Source organism: Rhinolophus hipposideros, assembly GCF_964194185.1.
Source record: "Rhinolophus hipposideros genome assembly, chromosome: 9".
Taxonomy (NCBI): domain Eukaryota; kingdom Metazoa; phylum Chordata; class Mammalia; order Chiroptera; family Rhinolophidae; genus Rhinolophus; species Rhinolophus hipposideros.
Window position 1 is genome coordinate 65,294,993 of NC_138055.1, and position 25,599 is coordinate 65,320,591.

Below are 25,599 nucleotides of genomic sequence, written 5' to 3' on the forward strand. Positions count from 1 at the left end.
AAATACTTTTTTCTGTCAGCATTAATATTTTATAACTGTTATTCTGAGTTGAGTGACTGGCTAAACTTTATATATATGGTTTTTTTTCTTCAAGATTTTCTCACTATTCCTAAAGTAGTAATATTGAGATTTTCCATAGACTGTCAAAATTACAGCCTGTATAACTTGGCACAATAAAGTTCATTGAGTTGTATAATTAATATTAAGGGTAAGAGAAAAACACCAGTATTGTAAGATTTTTATGTAGTAATTATTTTTTTAAAGACTTACAAGAGGGTTATGTCCCAGTCTTTCTCCCTGAACTACATTTTAAAATGATTCAAAATGCTAACATGTACTTAGCTTTTTGCTTTTTGGATTGACATGAGAGGTTACTATAAGAGAACATTTCAGTTTCAGTGATGTTAAAATGTGTTCAGTGGAACATGATAGTGAGTAAGCCTTAGAGTCTGCAGCTAAAGAATTATAATTCAGTTGGTTTTAGCATAAAGTCTTCCAAACAGGTTGTAGTGAGAGCTAAAACAAGGATAGATACCCATATATGGTTGGAAAACAGTTTTAGCCTATACATTGTATCTTTTGACATACCTATAAAAAACTTTCTGAATCAGACTAAAGCTGGACAGCATTCCCCACCTACATTCTTGTATTGAGCTAGTAGGTAAAAGGGTAAAGCAGTGATTCTCAACTGAGGAAACAGCAGTTCTATTACATTGTATTGAGCAGTAGCTCAGATCATTGCTGCTATTATTATTGTTACTATTATTTTATTTTTATTATTTTGAAAGCTATCTCATTGATTGTTAGTATGTGCAAGGTACCAAGACTCTTAAGGAAAATTACTACATATGATTCCTTGTTTTATTGAGCACATACTATATACGAGGGACGGTTTCAGGTTCTGTGGATATAGCAATGAATAAACAAAAAAATCCCTGGTTTTTTGTAATTTACATGCTTAACGTATCTGCCTCACAACCTTATCAAGCAGGTGTTACTGTCTCCATTTTCCCTGTAAGGAAAGTGAAGCTCTGAAAGTTTTCATGACTTGCCTAAGGTTATACAAAATCAGAATCTGAAATTTAGGTGCCGTGAACCACTACCTATGCTAAGCTGTCGAAATTATTTCTCTTTGGAGATCTGTGAAAGAGAAAAAGTATTCTCGATGTCTCAAACAGTAGTTATCACAAATCCCATTGAGATTCTGATATAACTCACCCCATCTTAAAATTATGCATGAAATTTTAGGAATTCACAGATTCCCAAGTGCTCATTCATAGACTTCAAGTTAAGAACACTTGTACAGGAAGGTCCTGTCCACAGCTCACAGATACACAAGTGCCACAACTTTCTCCCCGCCACAAGCCAGCGACAGGTGTTACTTAGTGATCAGAGTGGTCTTTTTGCTAAAACTGGATGTAGCCACACAGTCCTCCTAAAAACAGAACTAATGGCCATCACCATTGGCATTCACAATGCAATACGTTTCTTAATCCCCATCTTAGAACTGTAAACAATTTTTCTAAGTTGGTGTAGTAGAAAGCACAGATTTGAAAAATAAGTATTAGATGTTTTTAAGGAAAAAATACCATTAGCATTGGTATTTATCAGAATTTAAATTAAAATACTGTGATTAGGTGGTCTACATAAGAAAATATTGGTAAAAAATTAAAGATAATGGCTATGCTTAGTTGTATTCCCTTCTTATCGGTGTTTCCTTATTAGAAAGCTTATTGATAAGTTAGATGTGTGTTGTCACTGTTTTTAGATTTGAAAGTCTGTTGCTGACTTCTGTCATTTTTCTTTACTTCAAAATTTGAACTGTTTTTGGTTTCTTCCAACCATAGGACTCTGTGGTAAAAATTGTTGGTTGAGTTACTAATATTAAAACAAATTGATAAGCATTATTTATAATATCCATGAACTGGAAATAATCTAGCTGTCCACCAGCTGGTGAATGGATAAAGAAAATGTCATCCATCCATGCAATGGATATATTTTTTATCAATAATAAGTAGAAGGAACAAATTACTGATAGAAGCAATATATGAGTGAACCTGACTCTTTCTAGCAACAAGTAATATTTATAGATAAATGAAGCAACTGGGAAAAAGAGTCCCAACCATCTCATTAAGAAAGGCAATTCCCATAATTGTTTACTTTTTATAGTGAGTATTTTTAAATAGTAATTTCTATGTTCATTCAGTCAGTTGTGTCAGTGTTTCTGTTTTTGGATTTTAGTAACTTTATACTGTTGTGCAGTCATCACTACCAGCAGTTTCAGAACAAACACTTCCATTACCCCAAATATTCCCTCGTGACTCCATATGGTGACTCCCCTGCCACCCCCGGTGTAGAAAGCGCAAGGACGTGTAGGGTGCTCATGTTTCCCTTGGAGCAGCAGGATGGGACAGATGTGGGATCTTTGTCCTTCCTTTACTTAGTAAACATGGGACATTGGCTCTTCCTGTGGCTCTTCTCCTTGCCGTATGTACAGGTGTACTCATCCATAGGTTCCCATTTCTTAGGAAACAGACCTCTCACATTCGTTTTTCTTTCTAGCTTGTTTCCTTTGTGAGAGTCTCTGAAAATGCTCAGCCACAATATATTTTCTAAGTTACCAATTTTCCATTTTAAGTTTCCTATGCAAGTCTGAGCCGCTTTACAGAAAGAAGGGATGTGTCTCCCTTTACCTCAGCCATGCAGTCTACCACAGAACATTTTTTTAAGTTTCCTAAAGTCATTTTCTATTTTGTTTCCTATCAAGTCTTTTTTTTTAATTAAAGTTTATTGGGGTGACAATGGTTAGTAAAGTTACATAGATTTCAGGTGTTCAATTCTGTAATATGTCATCTATATCTCACATTGTGTGTTCACCACCCAGAGTCAGTTCTAAGTCATTTTTATTTTGTTCACAACTTTAAATCGTTACCAATCTACCCCTAAGAAAGACTTCTGAAATAGTGGATTTCCTAAAGAGATTCTTATTCTCTCAAGGTTAATTTTTTAAGGAATTTGAATCTGGTCTTTCTTACTCTACTTTTAACCATTTTCCTTTATGAGGAAATTAAGTAATTAGTAATTAATGGAATTCTGCAACAAATTTCTTTCAATCTTCAGTCTTCTTCAGGTTTAGAAAAATCCTTACACATAACTTCAGCTAAATTCTAAACCAGTGTTTAAATTCAGTTTTTATATCTCTGCCTTCTACTTTAGCAGTTAATGGGGCTGTTTATTGTTTAGTATATTTGTTCCTTTGCTGAGACACCCTCAAGGAAGATAGTTCATTTCAGAGGTAAGGTGAAACAGCAGAAGAAATGGAAGGGTTTTGTGGGTAGTATAAGTAGAGATAGAATGGTTTGAGGAGGGTGGATTTCCAAAGTTTGAGCTGGGGAGAAGTAAAGAGAAAGTATTTTAGTTGATTTTGAGGCCCCAGAGTACCAATTAAAGAAGTTGATTATTGAATGTTATTTTGGTGTCATAATTTTTTTATAGTTATAGTTCCTCTTAAGATAGTAATTTTGACATTTTGAAAGTTGGCCATAAGTCTAGTTGTTAAGTCACAGTTGTCAAAGTCACAATTTTTGTCATTTACCATTTTAAGTGTAAAAATCAAGATTACAGAAGAATCAAGATTACAGTAAGAATCAAATATATGGTGATGGAAGGAGAACTGACTGGGTGGTGAATACACAATGGGATTTATAGATGGTGTAATACAGAATTGTACACCTGAAATCTATGTAATTTCACTAACAATTGTCACCCCAATAAATTAAAAAAAGGAAAACGATTACAGTAAGAATCAAGAACAGAAGTACTTCCTAGAGAAAGTTTTGGCTTTGACAAAGAAGCAAGAGATCACTAGAGTCAAGAAAAATGGTGTTGTGTAATTACCTGGGAAGAGGAACATAAGAAATTTTTATTTTTAACAAGTGTGTCTTTTCAACCAGATTCTCAGGTTCCCTGACCAAGCAGAGGTTAGGAAGGGGCCCCATAACCAACAAGCCCTGTTATTGATCTTGTAATAAGCCATCGTGAAGGTTTGTGACCTTCATGAAGGTAAGTGACCCAGGGTAAAGTTTTGACCACTCACTCACCTTTTCCTGAGTTGGCCACTGGTTTTACTCATCTTCAACCTTTAGTACTTGGGGCTAGTTTGAATTGGCCTGGAGGCTTATGAGGCCTATGCCTCCATCTATTCCAAATGTAGCAGTCACTTAGTCAATGAATGGAAACAAGACAGTCCAGGAGAAAACAAAACACATGAGACATATTAGTATGTCTCATATTTAGCTCAAATAGATGAACAAAAAGCAAAGCAACTCGCTGAAGAATTAAACTAATGGTAAAAATATTTACCAAATAATACACCTCCAGGCCAGAAGCAAAAGGCCTAATTGACTTACATTATACAAAGACCTATTTGGTGCAATCCTAAAATAACAAAATAAATTTAACAGTGTAAGCTCAAAGAACCATTTCGAGCTCTCATTGTTGAGAGTGACTCATCAGATAGCAAATTCAAAGAACAAGCAGAAGTTGGTCACAAGCAGTCCATTCAGTACACTTGTTTGCCAAAGGGCATCATTTGGAATGATACCCAAAGAAGGTCTTAGGTCAGTTGTTAGAGAGTGAGAGACACCATTCAATATCTGAAACAAACACAACGCTGAATTTATTGATTACTTAAGAAAAAGCTGTCCTAGTCAGACCCTGCCTCCTCTGAGCAGAGCAGTCTGCTTGCTCGTCTTACAAGGGTTCAGGGAATTAGAGTTCAAAGACTGACGAATTTTCAAAAACAGGAGTGAGTTAATATCAACTGTAGAAGCAGTGGTACTCAAGCGAGACAATTGTTGATTACTTGGCATTGAGGTGAGTTTTTTAAGTTGTAGATAAAAATAGCAAAGAAGTCATCAAAAAGTGACAACACAGCCCAGCTACACAAAGGATAAAAGAATGCAGGAAGATGAGTCTTCTGTGTGTTAAAGTAGTTGGTTTGTTCTTTGGGATGTTTAGGCAATTCTTGTCTCCAAAGTGAGCACATTCCCTCTAGTTGGATTCAGAAACACAAATTTGGAGGCATCTTTCATTGGAACCCTAAGTTTTTTTTTAATGTTTCTCAAATAGATCATTATAGATCTATGTGGTTGTGTAATGTCTACATGGCACTATTATAATACTATATTTAAATGATTTTTTTACGTTAAATAAGCCTGACTTCAGTTAAATTTTACAAAGTAATTTCTTCATTTGTCCCAAATTTGTATTCATTCTATATATAGTGTGGAGTATTCTTAAAGCTTATATATAGTTGGTTCAACTTTTATTTTTTAAAATTATAATCTGATAAGAACCATGCAGCTCACAAAAGTTAAGGAGACTATGTTCAAGAACCAGAGAAGAGTCTGGAAATGATGAGTTCAAGTTTAGAAATAAAATATAGGAGCTAGTAAATGGGAAGGTTAGCAGCTAACTTTCTGTGGGGTTTTTTGGAGGAGTCCCCATTCAGAAACAGAAAAAATATAGATGATAGACCATGTATTTAAAGCCAGGAGTGAAGGAGACAGTTTTGAATGGAGGAAGGCCACGGCAATAGACATGGCATCCTAAGGAGAAATAAAGGAATGGCATAGAGATATAGGTGAAACACAGGATATCTTTTCTAAGAGTATAGGCTGGAATGTTAGAACATACAGAAAGATTGAACACAGACAGATACATACCAAAGTGAGTCCATTTTTGATTGACTGACTTTCAGAAATAAGGGGCTATGGATAATTGGCAGTTTGCAGAAGCATATTCACAGAAACAAATGGTTATAGGTTGATTAAATGTGTTTAAGCCAGTTCTTGTAGTTACTTGTTAATATGACTAAAGAACTGTCATTTCTTGATTAAAAAGGTTTAAAACCTGTTCTGGTGGCTACTATTGTATTATAGCGCTGACCAGTTACTTTTTTCTAGGAGCGTGGGAGCTTTGTAGTCTCGTGTTATCCCCCACTTTGGAAACTTTTAGGAGCTTCTTTATTCTTGGTATACTGAAATTTTATCATGATAAGCCTTGGTATGGGTTGCTTCTTTTTGGTGTTATTTTGTGTTGATTTCCAGTGTTTCTTCATGGTAAGCACCCAGACGTTTTCAGCCTGGGCGTTCGTATTCTTCACTTCTGCCTCTGATTCCTGACCATTTTCAGACTCTTTGTACCTCCCCCACTTCAGTAATAGATATTTGTCTGGCATTGTCTGCTAATTCATTTACCATTCATGTATCTCAGGGGTCAGCAATTTTTTTCTGTAAATGCCAGAGTAAATATTTTAGGCTTTGCAGACCAGATAGCCCCTACTGCATCTTCTTAACTCTGCCATTACTGCAAGGGAGCAACCACAGACAATTCACAAATGAATGGGCCTGGGTATATTTCAATAAAACTACTATATACAAAACAGGTAGTGGGCTGGATTTGTTTACAGACCCCTGCTCCATCCTGTTCATCTTTCTAGAATAGTAGCTCAATGAAGGCAGGATTTATTTTTTGTTTCCCATTGGGTATATCCTGTACTTAGTAGGCACTCAACTGCTAATGACTCAAGGTTACAGTTGATTCAGGAAAAGGGGGTGGGGGGACGTGTCTGTCACTGCCATCTTGTAACCAATAGAATATCCCTTCGTGCTGTTCTTCAGCCTCCCCCCTTTTTTTCTTAATAGAGTAAATATTTTATTCTAATTGAATTTAGAATGAGACTGGAAGTCAATTCTCAAGTTTCTTTCTACCTCTGATGTGTTATAAAGAGCCCTACCGGTAGCGTTCTTGTTTTTGGAATGCTTCATGTAGTATGGTATAGTAATCATTTTAAAGAAATCTGCTTGCTTGGATGTCTAATTTATGTAAGAGGCACATGAATACAAAGATATTACCTAATAATTTTTTTTTCTTTAATAAGGTACTAGCGTTTGACAAGTTTGCACCATGCGTGAGTATAAGCTAGTCGTTCTTGGCTCAGGAGGCGTTGGAAAATCTGCTCTGGTAAGTCATTTCTCACTGTACCTAAGCTATTCACTGCAAGATATGTTCTTTTTCTGTTGAGTTTCAGGTTTTGATTATTTGTTTTCATTAATTTGTTAAGGTGAAATCCTTTAGTGATTTCAGAAGCACTATATTTTTCTTGTACTTTTAGTCAATTTTTAGTTGTATCTGGGTAGATCATACGTATTCTCTCTGGAACAGTGGTTTCAGACCAACATTAGGCATGCCAGAGTACAGTTTGAGCTAAGCACAGAGGGTGAGTGCATATAAATACATCTCTGTCTGCATTTCAGAGCCAGATAGGAATGAATTTTGGTCTTTTGTCATTGAGAAAAATAATATACATATATTTGTTTTATGTTGGAAAACATTAAATAAAGCCTATAAAAAAAACCTCAAATATTACCTTTGACTATCCAGTTTCTACACTATTTTAGTAGCCGTGTTTTTTGTGTTTTTTGTAGTAATAGTATAACAAGAAAAAAGACACAACTTGATGGTGGTAGGTGAGAAAGGGACAAAACTGAGGAAAATTACCTTGATGAATAGTCAGAGTTTAGCAAAGTTCCACAATAAGATAGATCAACCATCTCACTTGGCCACTTAGAGGGACTACCTAGCACAGAACTTGACATGCTTGGATCAAAGTTAGAAGTGCATACAACAGCGTGTGCTGCTTTTTCATTTGTAATTATGTCCAGAGTGATGGGGAGGTGTTTGGGGTGTGCACATATGGGTGTACACAAAGCAATTAGCCACTTTCTGGTTAAAATTCAAATTTAAGCCCTTGAGACTGAAACTGGAGACATTTAAAGGTTGTTTTTTTAATATGTATTTCTAAATTTAGAATTACCTAATAAAAAACATAGTGATTACTAATTTTTAAAAAAGCCTTCTAAGATAATCTCACCAAATGCATACATTCAAATGTAGTGGTGGTTGTATTTTTTTCATCAGTGGCATAACTACCTATGTGAAATCAGTGTTTTCAAATGTCCAGATTTTGATTTGTTCTCTTCTTTAGAACTGTAATGGTATGTTGTATTGTTTGTTTTTTTCAGACTGTACAGTTTGTTCAAGGAATTTTTGTTGAAAAATATGATCCTACGATAGAAGATTCTTATAGAAAGGTATGGTATTTTAAAAAGCCTTTTGCTTCTGTCTTTACTATAAATTATTGTATTTAGCTTTATAATTACTGAATGTTGTTTACAAAGTAGGATGAAGAAGCAGAGTTAATTTATAAAAGTAGTGGGGAAAGTTCACACTTATTTCCTGGCATTGAATGTTTACCAGTCTATGAAAATCTTAAAACGCTTGCACACGAGGGTTCTCTCTCTCTCTCCCTCTCTCTCTCTCTCCCTCCCTGCCTCCCTTCCTCTCTCTCTCTCTCTCTCTCTGTATCTCTATCTCTATCTCTATCTCTTACCCCTCCCCGAGAATTTTAATTTATCCTGACCCCAACATTGTATTTTGACGCACAAGCTTTAGAGCTAGGTTATCTATTTCAAGTGATAGCTCCATATTCTTCACACCCCCATCCCAAAGACTAAGTAAGCACTCTCACATTCCTTCTTTTTAACCTAAAGATGTATATACAAAGTCTCCCTAACCTTCCTACTATAGTAACTCCTTGAGAAAGTGCCACTGCTCATAATAGAAAGGTTTATTTCTCTGTCCAGTAACACAACATGTGACAATAAAACTTAATGTGCAGACCTTGTTAATGCAGTAGGGGGAGAGCTGTCTCCCACCTTATGCAGCGGCTTATTGCTCTACTGTTTCCACTCCTCCCTCTCTGTCCAGTCTACCAAACAACGAAACCCCTTTCTGCACCCCAGCTGTGTAGCAATGTAACTCTTTTTCCACATCCAATTCTAAATAACTTTTTTCCTATGAAATGTTAGATGAAAAGGAGTAACAGAGATATATAATTTATTTCATAGCTGTCTTCTGCTTCCTTGCTATCAGAAATTGTATTCCAGTGCGGTGCAGGGGTTGTGGTTATCCAGGGAAATGAAAGTATATCTAAAGTATGGCAGAATTGAGATAGAATCACTTCTGATAATATTGGAACTATTAGTGGTTTTAATATGTTTTTGAGCTATTTTGAAATCATTTCCTTTCCAGAATTTAGTACTGATCAATTCATATAAAGCTTGGATCTTGTAGGTATCTGTGTGTTGAGTCAGAATACATAGTTTTTCTGTTAAAAGTATTGCTTGAGATTGGAGTTACTATCACCTATGTCTGTTTTAAATATCAGAGTAGCTTTTGTGTATATTAATAAGATAGTCTTGTTTACATAAAAAAATGAAAGTGCTATTTTAACTTTCCTCTAGCAAGTTGAAGTAGATGCACAACAGTGTATGCTGGAAATCTTGGATACTGCAGGAACGGTATGTAAAACGAAGTACAAAATATATGCACAACTCGTGCAGTAATGACCTTGTAAATGCTAGTAATATGTAGACAAATAATAGTTAAGCTTATTTAAAAGTACTACTTGCGTTAAATCTTAAAGCTGTTTTTCTTATTCTCTTGAATTCTGTTTTTTGTGTGTGTGCTTTATAATTACAGTGGGTCAGTTATTGAAGAAATAAATAGATAAATTGGGTGAAAATTTTCATAGTCTCACTAGGACTTTTTAAAACAAGTGGAAATATATTACCATATTTTAAATAATGTGGAAAATACTTGGATATGCTTGCCCACCCACTCTATTTGTTTATTTACTTACTTGCTTACTTACATGATACATATTTATTCCTCAGTGGCTCTGTGAAGTATTTTTAAAGGAATTTTTCCTCATTCAAAGTATTTATGCACTACCTAGATTTGTTGGTATCTGAAGGTGAAGGGAACATTTGTTCTGGATATGTGGCATTCATTCACCTAATGTTTGAGTGCCTGATACGTGCCATGGACTGTGTTCTTACCCTCAAAGGCTCGCAGTCTAGTGCAGGAGGAACAGTGTGGGAAAATGGAAAGATACAGGCAAGCATGCTGGTGGACCGCCTGGAACTAGAGCAATCAGAAAAAAACGCTGCCTTTAAGTAGCTTGAGAGCATCTTGCCACAGACTATAATTTTAGGAAATGTTACATAATATTACATTATTCTTTATTGAGCTCTAATTATAGACTTTGAAAATTGTCAAATTAATTGTCACAACATCATTGGGGTTTTTTTTAAATGTTACTGTTTTTTAATTATTCTTTCTTTCTACTGTAGGAACAATTTACAGCAATGAGGGATTTGTACATGAAAAATGGACAAGGCTTTGCATTAGTTTATTCCATTACAGCACAGTCCACATTTAACGATTTACAAGATCTGAGAGAACAGATTCTTCGAGTTAAAGACACTGATGATGTAAGCTGACTTCTTAATAAATAAATACATATTTTTTAAACCCTTATCGTAGTGATAGCCAATTTATAAGTTAGAATTTAAATCCAATTTAAAGTAGGTTTATTTTGAGGGGGTTGTTTTTCAAAAGGTTTTTCTTTGAAATGCAAAAAATGTATCTTTAACACTTATACATATTTCAAAGATACCGGGGGTGCCAAACTGGAGGTGCTCAAAAAAAGTCTACAAGTGGACACTTCAGTCATTGTTGTTCAAGCAGTCATTCTCCGTAATCAGAAGTGTCTGGACGCTGATGGTAACCACTTTGAGCACCTCTTGTAATTGCAGGAGTCAAACGTGACTTGTATTCATCTTTTGTTATTGGTATATATTGAGTATTACAATTTTAATAGTTTTTCCTTTCTTAAAATGTGTATACATTTTTTGGCACCCTCTGTATATAATGTGGAAAATAAGAAATACCATCCTCTCTGCTTAATGTATATAAAATAAATTCTATATTCTTCCTATTTTTAAATCATACTTTTGCTAGGGAGGAAGAAGAGATGTAGGTAGCAAATTTTACTAAGAGCAAATGATGTTCTGGCCACATTTCTGGTAGATTTAAGAGCCTTTTTAACAAGAATCAGTACTATATATGAACACATCTGAAGCAACTATGACAGAAAGGGAGCATGGTAATAATTTTTAAAGGAAACCAACACATATATTAGACTAATGTTAATGTTCATGCCCCTTCAGAGTGCACCATAATGGAGTTTAATCCTTATAGGAAACTTCAAAAGGATTACTCATCACACACTAGATATAGCAGTGGTCCTGCAAATTAATCTTGCACCAAAATCACTAGTAAAGCTGGTTAACACAGATAGCCAGGAGCTGCTCCTGGAGTTTCTAATTCAGTAGGTCTTGGAGGGGGTTGAAGAATTTGCGTTTCTAACATGTTTCCAGATGGTGGTGATGCTGCTGGTCTGGGTACCACACTTTTAAGAACCACTGTACTATCTATAGTTTAATTATAGCAAATACTGTGCAAGCTCAGCGGCACCTATGGGAAATGCTGCCATTTCCTGGACTTTTGAAGCAAGAACTTTGGGGGACCCTAAATATTTACAGCAATCTCAGCATTTCTTAATATAATACTTGATATCTGTTCCTAAAAAGCCAAAATTCAGGGTGGCCGGTTAGCTCAGTTGGTTAGAGCGTGATGCTGATAACACCAATGAGTCTCTTTAAACGTGTGTGTGTGTGTGTGTGTGTGTGTGTGTGTGTGTGTGTGTGTGTATACCTTTTTTTCCCTGAAGCCAAAATTCTTGATTTTTCTATTTTGCCTTTTTTTCCAAAAATTCTTTACAAAGTCAGTTTCTAAACGATTAATAGGAGTTTTGTAGAATAAGTGTTATTTTTCTGTAGTGTCCTTTTAAAATTAAAAACACATGTATCCTAACTTGATTAATGTGGCCTAGATTTTTAGTAAATTAAGATGATTTTACTTTCTGGCATTTTAATATATACTACATGAGAAACTGAAAATTTTACTTTAGGGACTTTCCAAATTTCTCCTTTTTATGTTATGAAATTGAGAACTATTATTTGATAAAAGCATGTCAGGAAACCAGAAAACTTAAAAGTTGATTCACATCTCTAAGACAAATAGTTTAAAATTTTGAAATACATTGACTTCACTGCAACACCCTTTTCTACTTCCTTTTTGAAAGGTTTTGTGTTTTGCGAACTATAATCAGTTATAAGTCCATTGTGATATAGTTTTAAGGGGTTTTTACTTTTTTATAAGTATATCATAGCCTGTTTTCTAAAAGTTTCACATGAAAATTTCTTAAGTTAATATTGTGAAGGGTTTCGTATTTAACTGTAAATTTTATTACACATTATTAATTTAGTATTTTTCTCTGGCATAGTATAAAAAATAATCCTTTGAGTTGACTCTCAAAATTCTTTCACGTTGAATTTATATCATGTATTTATTTACTTATTTGTTTTTCACAAATATATTTTTAGGTTCCAATGATTCTGGTTGGTAATAAGTGTGACTTGGAAGATGAAAGAGTTGTAGGAAAGGAACAAGGTCAAAATCTAGCAAGACAATGGAACAACTGTGCATTCTTAGAATCCTCTGCAAAATCAAAAATAAATGTTAATGAGGTATGGTGAAATACACTTAAATTTGATTTGAAATTCAACATTCAAAATTAATGGAAAATAATGTGTGTGTATTAACACAACCCCAAGTTAACGTGTACTCAGGACAGAAATCATGTTGATCTAGGTAGACATCTTATGTTAAATGTAACATGTTAATAAACAACAGTGCTATTTTAGCCTCTTTATTAAATGCTGGTATAGTAGAATTTACCGTGAAAAGAAGGAAGGCTGAACAGAAAATGGTAGGGGTGGGGTAGACAGATTAAGTCTACAGATATATGAAGGACGTTACGTAAAAGATGGAGACATTCAAAACGGCATGCATAATTCTTGCCTTGAAGGGGCTTAAAGTCATGTTGGAAAGGTACATAGAAAGAGTTGAAGAAGAGTAAAGGATTGTTTTCTTTGGATGATGGTAAATGTTCTAACTGAACTAAGATTAAGATCTCTGCAGCTCCTTCAGCTTGGTACTTATTTTAAGGAGAAAAATTTTTACCCTCCCAAAAAATAAACAAACAGAAAAGAACTTGGCAGTTGCCAAAGAATACCTGGTTTTACTCTCATTTCTTAACTGAAGAGAGTATTTGCTTTCTGGGTTCATTTATATCCATGGAAAGTTCAGTTTTTTTCATTTTACTGTTTCATTTTTTGTTTATTGGGTTTTTTTCTCCTGTAAATTAAAAATAATTAATATGTTTGCAGATCTTTTATGATCTAGTGCGGCAAATTAACAGAAAAACTCCAGTGCCTGGGAAGGCCCGTAAAAAGTCATCCTGTCAGCTGCTTTAATATACTAAATGCATTGTAGCTCTGAGCCAGGTATGTTCATTTATATTTTCCTCTTTTTTTTTTCTTCCTTCTTTCCTCTAACTTTTAGCCTCAGCTTAATTTAGGGCACTCTTGTCAAGAAAGCAAATACAGAATTTTTTGTTCTAAAAAAGAAACAGTTACTTCCTATTTAAGATATCTATGAGTTAGTATTATATCCTAGTAATTAAAATAATTATTACATTTAAATATCAGAAGTAAGGTATTCCACATGAGTGAATGTTCTAGATAAGTTAATCCAATATATACTTATACTTCAATGGGACACTAGTCTGTATTGACAATACAGTGATGAACAAAATCAACCTCTCTTTGCCTTAAGCTAATTAAGGGTTGGAATAAAACGTAAAATATGATAAATGCTATGAGAGAATATAAATCCATATTTATTATATGCCAGGCACTCTTAAGTACTGTCTATAAATTGAGTTCTTGCAACAATCCTGTGAAGCAGGAACTGTTATGATTCCCATGTTACACTGAGTGAACTGGGGTACAAAAAGATGGTTACTTGTTTGAGCCCTGCTGTTAGTAAATAGCAAAGCGAGAATTTTAATCCAATGATCTGAGCACGTAGCTCAGAATTTGAGCCGTGGACTGGCTGCCCAGTCCATGCTTGGTCACTAAATACTGAGTATATAGGAGCACATAACTGGGGCGCCACACCAGTCAGATGAGAACTGTAGATTCAGGCAAAGTCTGCCAGAGTGGGAGACACCTAAGGTTATCTAAAGGTTACCTACCAGTTGTGTAGGGGATGAAGAGTTCCCGGGCAGAGAGAACTACAAATACAACCCAGAGATGAGACAGCAAAAGAAACTGAGCATGTAACATTTTATATAGTTTTTTGAAAACAGTCATATTAAATGAGTCAATACTTGGTAAGCAATTAGATCAGTGCCTGGCACATGGTAAACCCTCAATTGTTAGCTACTGCTGTTTGCCAATGATAAAGGTTTCCTACTCAGTTGTCATTAAACCATATTATACTGTACGTCTATCCTTGGGCACTTTTTTATAGTGTTTATCACAAATAATTTTTTTAAATCCTTGGGCACTTTAATATTTATGGTTCAGCTTTTTCCTGTGTTAAATGGCCCTATACTATCATAGTACTCTGATTCTGTATCTTTTGTGGAGTTTTTGACCCTACTTTCTGTTTAGAGATAGATATATCTTCTCATTTTTGATATTCTTTCATTCCTGACCACATGCCCATTCTTGGCACACATGTGCCTGAGCTCACACATTCCCATCTGTCTTTTACAGTTTGCTACATTCAATTTGCTAGGACTTAGGAAACTTAAACTCTATCAGACTTTAAATGAGCGCTTACAGTTCAAGGCATTTATGAAAATTATTTGAGCAGCCACATATTTAACAACGTTTGTGGAATTTGGAACAAGTCTGATCCCCAGAAAAATAATAATAAAGGAAACATTTTTTAACCCAGGCATTTTTGCAGAAAATCATCCAAAGTAAATAAATATTTGTCAATGAATTCTGATTTTACTTCTCTTATTTACATCACCCACAATTTTTTTAAGTTTAATTACGTATGATTTTAGTATAATACCAGCTTTTTCTGACATCCAAGAGTGGATAGCATCTGTTTAAATATGAATTAGAAAATATATAACTGTCATCATGAACTATATTCTGTCTACTCTGAACTAGCTTTTTAGCCACTCTTAGAGGAAGAGTGAGGAAGAAAGGTCTTAATTTTCTGATACTAGAAATCCTGGTGAGATATATGTTCTATTCTTACGATGTAATTCTAGGATTGTAAACACTCATAGGATTACCCATTTTGTTAATATTGCTATCTGTCTTTTAATCCTAATTCTAATAAAATGGACCCGACCTAAAATTTTAATGTGGGGTTCCCCCACACACACTTTTAATCTTTGGAAGGTAATACACAAAAATTTGCACTAAGGTGCATTCCCTTTTTGTATCTAAAACTTTTCGTTTGACTGAGTTTCTGGAGGCAACAGAATAGATGAAGTTATTCCAAAAAGATGAAAACATCTACCCGAGCTTTGTTATGCTATGAGTTATGGTACATTGTCATTAACGTAATGATGAGGACAAGAGCCTATATTATATTCATTTCTAACACTTTAACACTGTTGTAATGTGTTCCTTTGGATGTTTAGTGTGTTATTTTTAACCCATCTTTTCAATTTTTTTCCTTTTGACAGGTCTGAAGAACTGTTGCCCAATTCAACAGTGCCAGCATTCCAACTTTGTTAAACCTACCAACATCTTAAATGGACTTTCTGTGGTGGTACCCTTTGAGAGGCGGATGAAAGCTACTACATCAGTTTGCACATTCTAATCACTTTCCAGTATCACAAGAGAGATTTTTACTTATATAATAGTCCTAGAGTATGCAGCTGGTAAAACCAGAGGCTACAATCCAGTATTACTGCTAAGAGACATTTTTCATCCACCAATGTTGTACATGTATAAAAATGGTGTACTGTATACTTTAACACGCCCCATACTTTGTATTGGAGAGTACAATAATGTAAATCCTAAAAGCACCACTATTTTAGCATAATAAAAGAAAGTCCAAAGAGCTCCTATATAGACTACTCCAGATAACTTTGCTTCTTTGATACTTGTAGCTTATTGTAATTTTTTTTTAAGAAATTCAAGGTCATTATCATTCTGTTGTACAAATAAGCGCTTTGATTAACACAGCTATATAATTTTTTTAATTTTTAAAAACCTGTGGAGACAGTGATCTTGTCTTTAAAATATGATAGTCCTTTCAGTATAATGTCTTAGATTAAAGACGTTGCCTTTAATATCTGTTGGGAAGGAAATGTCCAGACTTTTCAAATCTCTTATTATATGTTTCCTTTTTTGTTTACATAGGGAACAATGTTTATAGTTGTGTGTACAGTGGGGGTCTACAACAAGAAGTGTATATTTTCAAACAATTTTTTAATGATTTAACAATTTTTGTAAATCATTTTCAGGCTTCTGCAGCTGTAGATTCTCACTGTGATCCCTTGCTTGCTCATGCATAAGTGTATTTGCAATACCAAATATACAGGTTTAGTATTTTTGCCTGTTAGTGATTGTTTCACATGTGTAACGTTTTGGTTGAGACGTTAAATGGTGGACGAGTACTGTGGATGTGAATGTGGGAAGTAATTTTAATCATGTGTAATTGGTCACAAGGCCTAAGTTGCAGTAACTCTTGCTGTTTTATTTAACAATGCCTTGTTGCTTTGTATGCATTAACGTTTGGGTGTAAAGATTGTGTGTCTATCCAACAGGGAGCCACAGTATTTAAATTGACCAACCTAATGTTACAACGACTTTGAGGTGGCCAAATGTAAACTAAAAGCCTTAATTAAAGTGGTGCAATTTTGTATAACTTAGCATCAGTAGTTCAATAAATTTGGATTGCCATGCAAGGGCTTGTATTATAATTACTTGCCACTTGAATGTGTTTTGTGTAATGTTTAACAGTGCTAGTAAATAAATATAGGCTTAACTTCTTTTTAAATGTAATAGGTGCATTTTACGTAGTGTGGTCTCATAATTTGATATTTGGGCAAGCCAGACTCATTCATTAAGTACAGAAATGACGAGTGGAAAATGTCAGATTTTTTTCCTAGCATTGTTTGAATATCCACATAACCACCTTTTGAATTTTCCTTGGGAAAGAATTTTGTAAATCAAGCAATATTACTTATGAACATAAGCCTTCTGGGTAATGTTCAATAACTGTTTGAGGTGTAGGAGGAAGAATTAAAAATACTTTGACAGATGTTATGTTTAATGGGTTTTTTAAAAAATATAGGATGAAGTTATACTTAGAATATTATGGTTATAAAAATTTTTGAATTAAGTGGACTCAAGTACTACTTTCTTTTTAGATAACAGTTCTGTCTTTGTCTTATGTGTGCTGTAATGCAGTTCTTTCTTGAAACTTGTAAACAAATGTTAAACTTCCTTAAAGTATTTGCCAGCCACTGGAGATATCAATTAGTGATACCATCTAATTTAGGGATATCTGCTAATCCCCTAAATACATGCTATTTGAATGGGACATTTAAAGGCTCCCATTTTAAGAAGAAAAAGATCTTGTTCCTTATATATGTAACTTAACAGGGACCCATGCATTTAAAGTCTCCATGTATCTTAAAAAAACGTTTGTTCTCTCAGAAGCCCCATTTAACTAAGAGACTTGCTTTGGCAGAACTGCTTCTGTTATAGTCGTGGGGTGAAAATTAAGCCCAAAAAAGTGGGATTGTGGAGCACTAAAATCAATTTACTGTGTGTTGTTAACATCCATTTGACCCCCTTTGAAGGCACCCACATTAATTCAATTTTAATAAATGTTTGTTGCTTACCAACTATGTTCCAATCTGAGTTACAAACTCTTAAAAACAGATAAATATTCAACAGGTAAAATTTAAGTACTACTGTGTCAAGCACTGTTCTAGGTCTGAGGATAAAGCAGCAACTGAGATCAACTTAGGACCCTGCCCTCCTAGAACTTATACTCTATGGTAAGGTTTCCCAGCCTCAGCTCTATGGATGTTTGGTTCTGGATAATGAGTTTTGGGGGCTGTCCTGTGCATTATAGGGTTTTTGCAGCATCCTTGGTCTCCACCCACTAGATACCAGTAATACCACCCTTCCCCTCAAGCAGTGACAACCAAAATTGTCTCCAGACATTGCCAGGTATCCTCCAGTTAGATTCGGGGAGGGGGAGAGCAGGTGTTGAACCACTGATCTGGTGGGAAACATTAATTACAGGGGAGTGTTAGGGGTGCGAAATGGACAGTTTAGTATAGTAAGTAAGAATGTGGGCTCAAACCAGACTTCTGGAGTTTTTCATCCCCACTTTGCCACTTCCTAGGATGTGACCATGGTTAGGTGCATCGGTTTCCTTATCTGTAAAATGAGAGTGATAGATAATAGCACCACTTCATAAGAGTTAAAGAGTGAAATAAATGCCAGTACCATCCTTTAGGATATATGTACACATGAGGTGTGACAATTAAGTTCACGAACTCACCCTAGAAAAAGTGCTACATACCTCATTGCTGAATATCAATATCGTCACCTTTGAAGTACTCCCCTTGGGAAGCTAGGCACGATGCCAGAGCCTAGTCCACCCTTCAAAGCAATTTTGGAACCCTTTTTTCTGGAATGGCCGTCAGAGCTGTCATTGTATTACCCTTGATGTCTGAATGTCATCAAAATGTCTTCCTTTCAATATTTCCTTTATCTTTGGGTAAAGAAAGAGGTCACTGGGGGCCAGATCAGGTGAGTAGGGAGGGTGTTCCAATACAGTTATTTGTTTACTGGCTAAAAACTCCCTCACAGACAGTGCTGTGTGAGCTGGTGCATTGTCGTGATGCAAGAGCCATGAATTGTTGGTGAAAAGTTCAAATTGTTTCAGCTAACTTTTTCACGCAGCCTTTTCAGCACTTCCAAATAGTGAACTTGGTTAACTGTCCAGTTGGTACAAATTCATAATGAATAATCGCTCTGATACCAAAAAAGGTTAGCAACATTGTTGTAACAAATTCACAAACTTAATTGTCAAACCTCGTGTATATACACACACACACATTTGTATTTTATTAATAGAAATTAATAAAGCTGTGGTTGCACAGAAAGTACCATTATCTTATATATAACTGTACCTTAAGAATGCAGATCATATGTAAATGGAATTTTCTGGTACTTCAGTGGAAAAATAGTAAATTCAGCCAGAAAATTGATGAGTTCCTTTTCAGGTCCCCAAAGATACTTGGAGAAACTTGAATTTTAGGACAAACCCAGAAGGATATTTCACTTAATTTTTCTAAAAAGTATAAAAACCCTATTTTGACTTTTCTGGTGATTCAACTTTTTTTTCTTAAATATATAATTTTTGCCACATGTGCATATTATGAGTACAAAGTTTTAAAACCTCCATTATTGAAAATAAGTTTTACTTTGCTTTTTTAGTCATCTTATCTTTAGTGGGGCAGCAAACTCAGAATCAAAATTCCTCACTGTTTTTTTCTTTCATTTTATCTCAATCTGTGTCTTCATTGAATTTAATCCCCACGTGTTGTCCTGTCTCCTCCCTTAAATGTTGGAAATACAGGAAGGAGTTATAGTTTTTGTAATTAATACTCCTATGACCTTATCTTAGACATAAACCTTAGTCTGCAGGTTTATCTTTTTTAAACTATCAGTGAGCCTTAACCAATTGTGATTTATAGGACACAGACTTTTAAAAATCTGTTCTATAATTTGTTACAGTGCATCAATACAGCTGGTATTTTATGAATGCATGAGAGAAGCGTAATATAATAGACTGAGAGCAGAACTAACGTTCCCTCAACTGACTATCAAGAGAAATGTGCATGAGTCTTTGTTAGGATATTGATAATACTTGTCAAAATTGGCTGCTAAACCTGTTAATGGAGAACTGAGTTTGTAGGCTTGACAGTTTGTCTTTGAAAGGTAGGAATAATACACTTTTTGCTAAACAGCTGTTTTCTAAAAGCTGCAGATTTGTAAAAAAGTATTCCACAGCTTGCACATAATTTGAATTTATTCCTTTAAAACATCCTTATTAGTAGCCTCTAGATTACTAACCTTAAGAATTAAAAGATTTTGCCCCAAATTAGGGACATAGACCTGATTTTTGCATCAAAGAATCAACAGATGTATTCAGTATTGCATGTCTGCCATGTTTTATCATTTATACGCAATCAGTTTCTGATTTGTCTGTAGGATGTGGAGAGAATTTTTACTATTTTGGTATAATACAAACCTAGTTGAACCTGAGTTTTCTTATATAGCGACATAAATGAAATTATCCAGATTCATCATTTGGGTCCAAATGCAGGATTTTTCCTTAAAACATGAACCGTACGGTATTTTTATGTGAAATATTAAGTCAAAAGGTTACAGCATTTTTAAATAGGCAGAAATTAAAGACTAATGTTTTTGTCACCTGCCATCATTGCTCATTCAAATTTTAATTTATAGTGTGGTAGTTTATGTCCCCTGTGAGCACTACGTTCAGAACAGGAAACTTACAGTCATGCGCCTTGTAATGACGTTTCCATCAACGATGGGGCGCCTATAGGATGGTGGAGCACCATACCGCCTAGATGTGTGGTGGGCTGTACCATCTAGGTGTGTGTAAGTGCACTCTGGTGCATGACGAAGTCACCTAACCATGCATTTCTGACATCGCATCCCCATCATTAAGCAGCACGTGACTGTACTGTCAAACTTTTGAATGTGCAATATGCTGTGCTTGGGGCAGAGGGAAGTAGCAAAGAATAGGTGATATAATAAACAGCAGTCCCTGCTGGCAAGGAGCTTAACGCATCAGTGGTGAGAAAGACCAGTCAAAAACTATCAAATAAGTGAAAATCTAATAACTCATATCTAGCCTCAGATACTTCATGCTCTGTTATCCATACTAATGCAAGTGACTAACAATGACAATTGTATTTTGCTTTAAAATATATGGACTAATGTTTGTAGTAGACTACTTGATTTCTATTTCTGACTACTTTTACTCCAGTCAGTGTTAGATTCTCTGAGCAAATCAACCAGGGATGGAGAACTACATGGCTGATAGGAAAAATGAGTATCTCTATACTGGAAATGGAGTACAATCAGATTGGTACAATGTAGAGTGGGTAGTTACCAGGAAGCCATTCTGCTGTTCTAAGGGAGAGTAACATACCAACGTCACAGATTTTGACAACTGAAAAAATTGATCGGAGAGGAGTGATGGTGAGCTGGAGTTAACCCAGCCAAATTGTGGGCTGCTTGGGTCTGAAAGCATGAAGGAATTAGCGTTGGAGTGTGATAAGGAGAGCCCAAGAAATTTTTAAAAGCAGTAACGAGAGAATTGGTTAATGGCTTACATGTGGGGGCAGAAGGAAAAAGTGAAATACCTGATTATACTAGCAGAACCAGAGGGATTGAACACTAATAATGATAAATTAGAGAAACCAGCAAGGAATCATGGTTTTTAGTGCATGAGCAAAAGAACTTGTTAAGACAAAGTTTACAGTAAGTGCAGTATTTTCTGAGGAGAGGCAGATTTTAACAGTTGGACCTTGAAGTTACATACAGGGTGCAACTGAAACCATGAATGTTAATGAAATTATTTTCCTAAGGATTAAGCGCGAAGAAAGAAAAGTAGGACAGCCTGGCCTAACTGGGCTGGGGATGAGGAAGAGAAGGTTGGAGTCCAAAGGATTGCTGTTAGAAAGACAAGGGCAGACAAGGCAGCAAATAGCCTTCTACAGTCTGAGGAGACCTCTTTGGTGGCAAGGGGAACCTCCTTGGTTCCCCTCCACTTGTCTTATAATGCAGGCCAGCAGTAATTTTATTGTCTAAACACATCATAATTTATGTTGGTCTCTTTCTTAGGCATTGGCTACTTATCTAAAGAGATGATAGGATAGTTTGGAAATACCATCCTCTAATTAGTACCAGGTCTATGGATATCTGCAGGAACTATAGTCTGTTTCAGAATCAGTGTTGACGAACTTCAAATGCAGTTGCACCAAGATCATGGGCATCTTAAATACGTATCATTGAAATATTTCTGTATATTCCTTTCCAATAATACAAACATTTTTGTTCCTCTTGTTTTTCTTAGATGGCACTTAGATTACCCACAAAAATATGTTAAGGAGATTAATTCTTATTAACTGGGTTCCATGTTGATGTATTCTTTTCTAAAAAGATATTAGTGTCCTCATTAAACAGTATTAGTTCATAGGGCCACTGTAACAAATGACCACAAATTTGATGGTTTAAAACAACAAACTCTCACAGTTTTGGATGCCAAACGTCTAAAATCAAAGTGTTGGCAAGGCCTCTCTCCCTCTAGTGGCTCCAGGAGAGAATCCATTCTTGCTGCTGGCATTCCTTGGCATTAGGTCACAATCCAAACTGTCTCCATCTTCATAGCTGTGTCTCACCTCTCTTGCAAGGATATTTGTGATGGCATTTAGGACCCACTTGGACAATCCAGGATGATCTCAAGATCCTTCACTACATCTGCAAAGACTGTTCAAATAAAGGTAACCATCACAGGTTTGGGCATTAGGACATGGACATGTCTTTGGGAGCCATTATCAGGAAACCACACAGTGTTTTACTAATTGTGCAGTAACAAAGATCAGCATGGGTCTACTCTAGAATAACCCAAAATATGCTCAATAGAATCAGCAGACCTCGGGATTTCCCTCGAGAGATCCCACCTAGGAAAGCCCCGAAGTTAAGAAACGCTATGTAGAGACTCTTCGGAGGGAAGCTTGCAAGCAGATATGACTCAGGAGTCAATAAGGAGGTCCAGTATGGGCTGATTCCACTATTCCAGAGTCACGTAGTGGCGTTGTGTGCGTGGAATGTGGTTAACCTTATCCCACTGAATTGCCTTCCACTTAAGTTACCATGCCTCCTTCTGCCTTACCTGTTTTATTATGTTTTTACTGCTGCTTTTCTTTTTTTTAGAAACGGGAGTGATGCACAGGCACGAGAATTAAATTGTAACAGTTCATTTGGTTGGAATGAAATACATTGAACATTCAAGCAAATGAGGGATTAATTCAACCCAATGATTTTTTGGGGGGGGGGGCGGTGGGGGTTATATTTGTTAGCACAACCTGCATTAGGGTGAGGTTTCTGTCTTGGATCTTCTCCGGGTAGGCCTTATTTGTTAAACTATTTGAATGATATAAGGAGATGATGATCTGTGTGGTTTACATGTTTAAGATACATGGTCCCACAAGTCAATGTAATCATCCTCTACTAGGACTATTCTGGAAATAAGCTCCATCACTTCTTTGAGTTTTGACTTAATAAAATATGATTTGGATCATAGAAGATTTTAACTTCTATGTTAAGATTTTAACTTCATAGAAGTCTATTTTGTTAGACTAAAAGACAATAATTCCTGAAATAAATCTTGGGCTCCTCGAAGAAACTGGACCAGCAGGAATTTACTATTTGGCAAACACTTAAAAGCTAGCTTTTCAGAAACGAAGAGCCACTACCTGCCACTTATTTCATTCCACCAGTGCTCTCTTAGAGGATGTCACTAAAAAAGGAAGTGATACGCACTACCCCTCCCTCATCCTTCCACTCCGAACTACTGTGTATCCCCGAAAATAAGACAGCCGGATCATCAGCTCTAATGCGTCTTTTGGAGCAAAAATTAATATAAGACCCAGTATTATGTAAGACCCTGTCTTATGTTAATGTAAGACCAGGTCTTATGTTAATTTTTGCTGCAAAAGATGCATTAGAGCTGATGGTCCCGCTCGGTCTTATTTTGGGGAAACATGGTAGTACAGGATCTTCCTGTGGTCAGGGCATTCTCTGCTTGGTGGGATGTGGTTAATGCTGGATACAGAATTAATGATTTGTTGCCCTAGGCCCCCTGCCAAGGCTCTTGTTCGGGGACGGTACAGGGGACAGGTCTCAGGATGTCATCCGAACAGGATAGATGTAATTTGTCTGCCCTGGAAAGGGAAGACAATTTACAGTGCTACCGCCCCTTGCACTGTGTCAGAATTGCATCTCCCCAAGAGTTCATCTGCCCAAGGTTATTACAGCATAAAGAAGGACTTTTTTCCTTAATGCAGTTACTCGTAAAACTCACTGAGAAAAGCGGTAGAATTAGTCACAATTGGCTCAACTACTGTAGCTCACTTTGAATAAGAAGCAAACGATTTTGACAGGTCTCCTTGACCTGCACAAAATGAACTCTGAAACACCAAATGAGTTAAACAAAAATATATTCAATATCTAGCCTTAAAACTCATTTGACTATAACTTCTTTTCCAAAGGAAACTAATCTGTGGGATAGTAATATTAGGTAATAATTATTAATTTGTCATATAGTAACAACCTATGGAATCATTTCCATACGTAGGCTCTTTCTCTGCTCCTCTCTCCTGCTATCCTATCAAGGTGAAAGAATCACAAAAGTTTAAGAAAGCTGTCACCCATGCTCTCCAAAACCAATTAAAGTGGGGAATGGTGAAATAATAAGGAAAACCAGCAAATGATAGCTTAATTCTTGGTTCTTCAGCATGAGATTTCCATGAACGAGATATTTCTAGACTGAAGAATTCACAAGCTCTGATAGTTAAGAAGTAATATTACTTAGCATTTCTTGGACCACCTACTACGTGCCACCCTCTGCTCTAAGCACTTTATATATAATTGTCTTACTTAGCCCCCAAAACAGTACTGTGAAATAGGGGCTATAAGTGTCCCTTAATAGTGCTAATGGATGCATTAAATTAATTGAATGAAATATTATAAACACTGGAGTAGAAATTATTTTTGCTGATATTGTAAGTGAATACCTCAAAAGCTCAAAATATCCATAAAAATTAGTCAGGAACTTGGAATGTGGCTGGATACAAGATAAGTATGCCAAAAATCAATAGTTTTTTTTTCTATATTCACAATAAACACTTAGAAGTTGATACTGGGGAAATATTTACAACAAAAACTGTAAAAGTCTGAAGGAATAAAGCTAACAAGAAAGCTATTATAAAGCCTTATTAAAGGACATACATCAAGATCTGAACAAATACTATATTCTTGAATGGGAAGACAGTATCATAAAATGTCAATTCTCCCCAATTAACATTTTAATGTAATACGATTCCAATTTGAATTTCAGCTGGATAAGGTTTTGAAATTGAAATTGAACTAAATGATATTAAGGTTTAGGGAAAGAAGAAATGGCATTAACTAGTAGAGTAGAATTGAGTCCAGAAGTAGATTCTAATATATAACAAGTTAATATATAACAAAAATACATTTCAATAAGAATGTTGTTACTTTGTAAATGATGCAGGCACAACTAGCTATCCATCTGAAGAAAACGAAAGTTCAACCCCTACATTACACATAAAGCACATTGCAGATCAAGCCATAAGTAAAACAAAAATCTTAGAAGGAAATCTAAGAGACTGGAAGTGTAGTCTAGAGACAGGGGAGACCATCCTAGCCAGAGAAGAAATTCAGAAGCTATATTTAAATTAAAATACTTTTTAAATTACTAAAAGAATTTATATATATATATATATATATATATATATATATATATATATATATATTTAAAACGTTTGGCAAAATACATTACAAAATCAGTAGATTTGGGAAAACAAAATATACAGAGTTA

General features: G+C 35.4%; 1 protein-coding gene across 3 annotated transcripts in view; it reads left to right on the forward strand.

The window, feature by feature from the left end:
• The window catches only part of RAP1B (RAP1B, member of RAS oncogene family), a 39,707-nt gene extending 22,870 nt beyond the window's left edge, over positions 1-16,837 (forward strand). For 2 of the 3 annotated variants that reach the window (XM_081060823.1, XM_081060824.1), the window contains exons 2-8: positions 6,944-7,026; positions 8,088-8,156; positions 9,369-9,425; positions 10,260-10,400; positions 12,417-12,560; positions 13,263-13,379; positions 15,593-16,837. In XM_081060823.1, coding sequence (XP_080916949.1) covers positions 6,970-7,026; positions 8,088-8,156; positions 9,369-9,425; positions 10,260-10,400; positions 12,417-12,560; positions 13,263-13,349 — 555 coding nt within the window. In that variant the 5' untranslated portion in view covers positions 6,944-6,969 and the 3' untranslated portion in view covers positions 13,350-13,379; positions 15,593-16,837. Of the gene's footprint in view, positions 1-3,953; positions 4,063-6,943; positions 7,027-8,087; positions 8,157-9,368; positions 9,426-10,259; positions 10,401-12,416; positions 12,561-13,262; positions 13,380-15,592 lie in introns of those variants that run through there. The other variant, XM_081060825.1, reaches the window with a different exon arrangement.
• Positions 16,838-25,599: the final 8,762 nt, after the last annotated feature.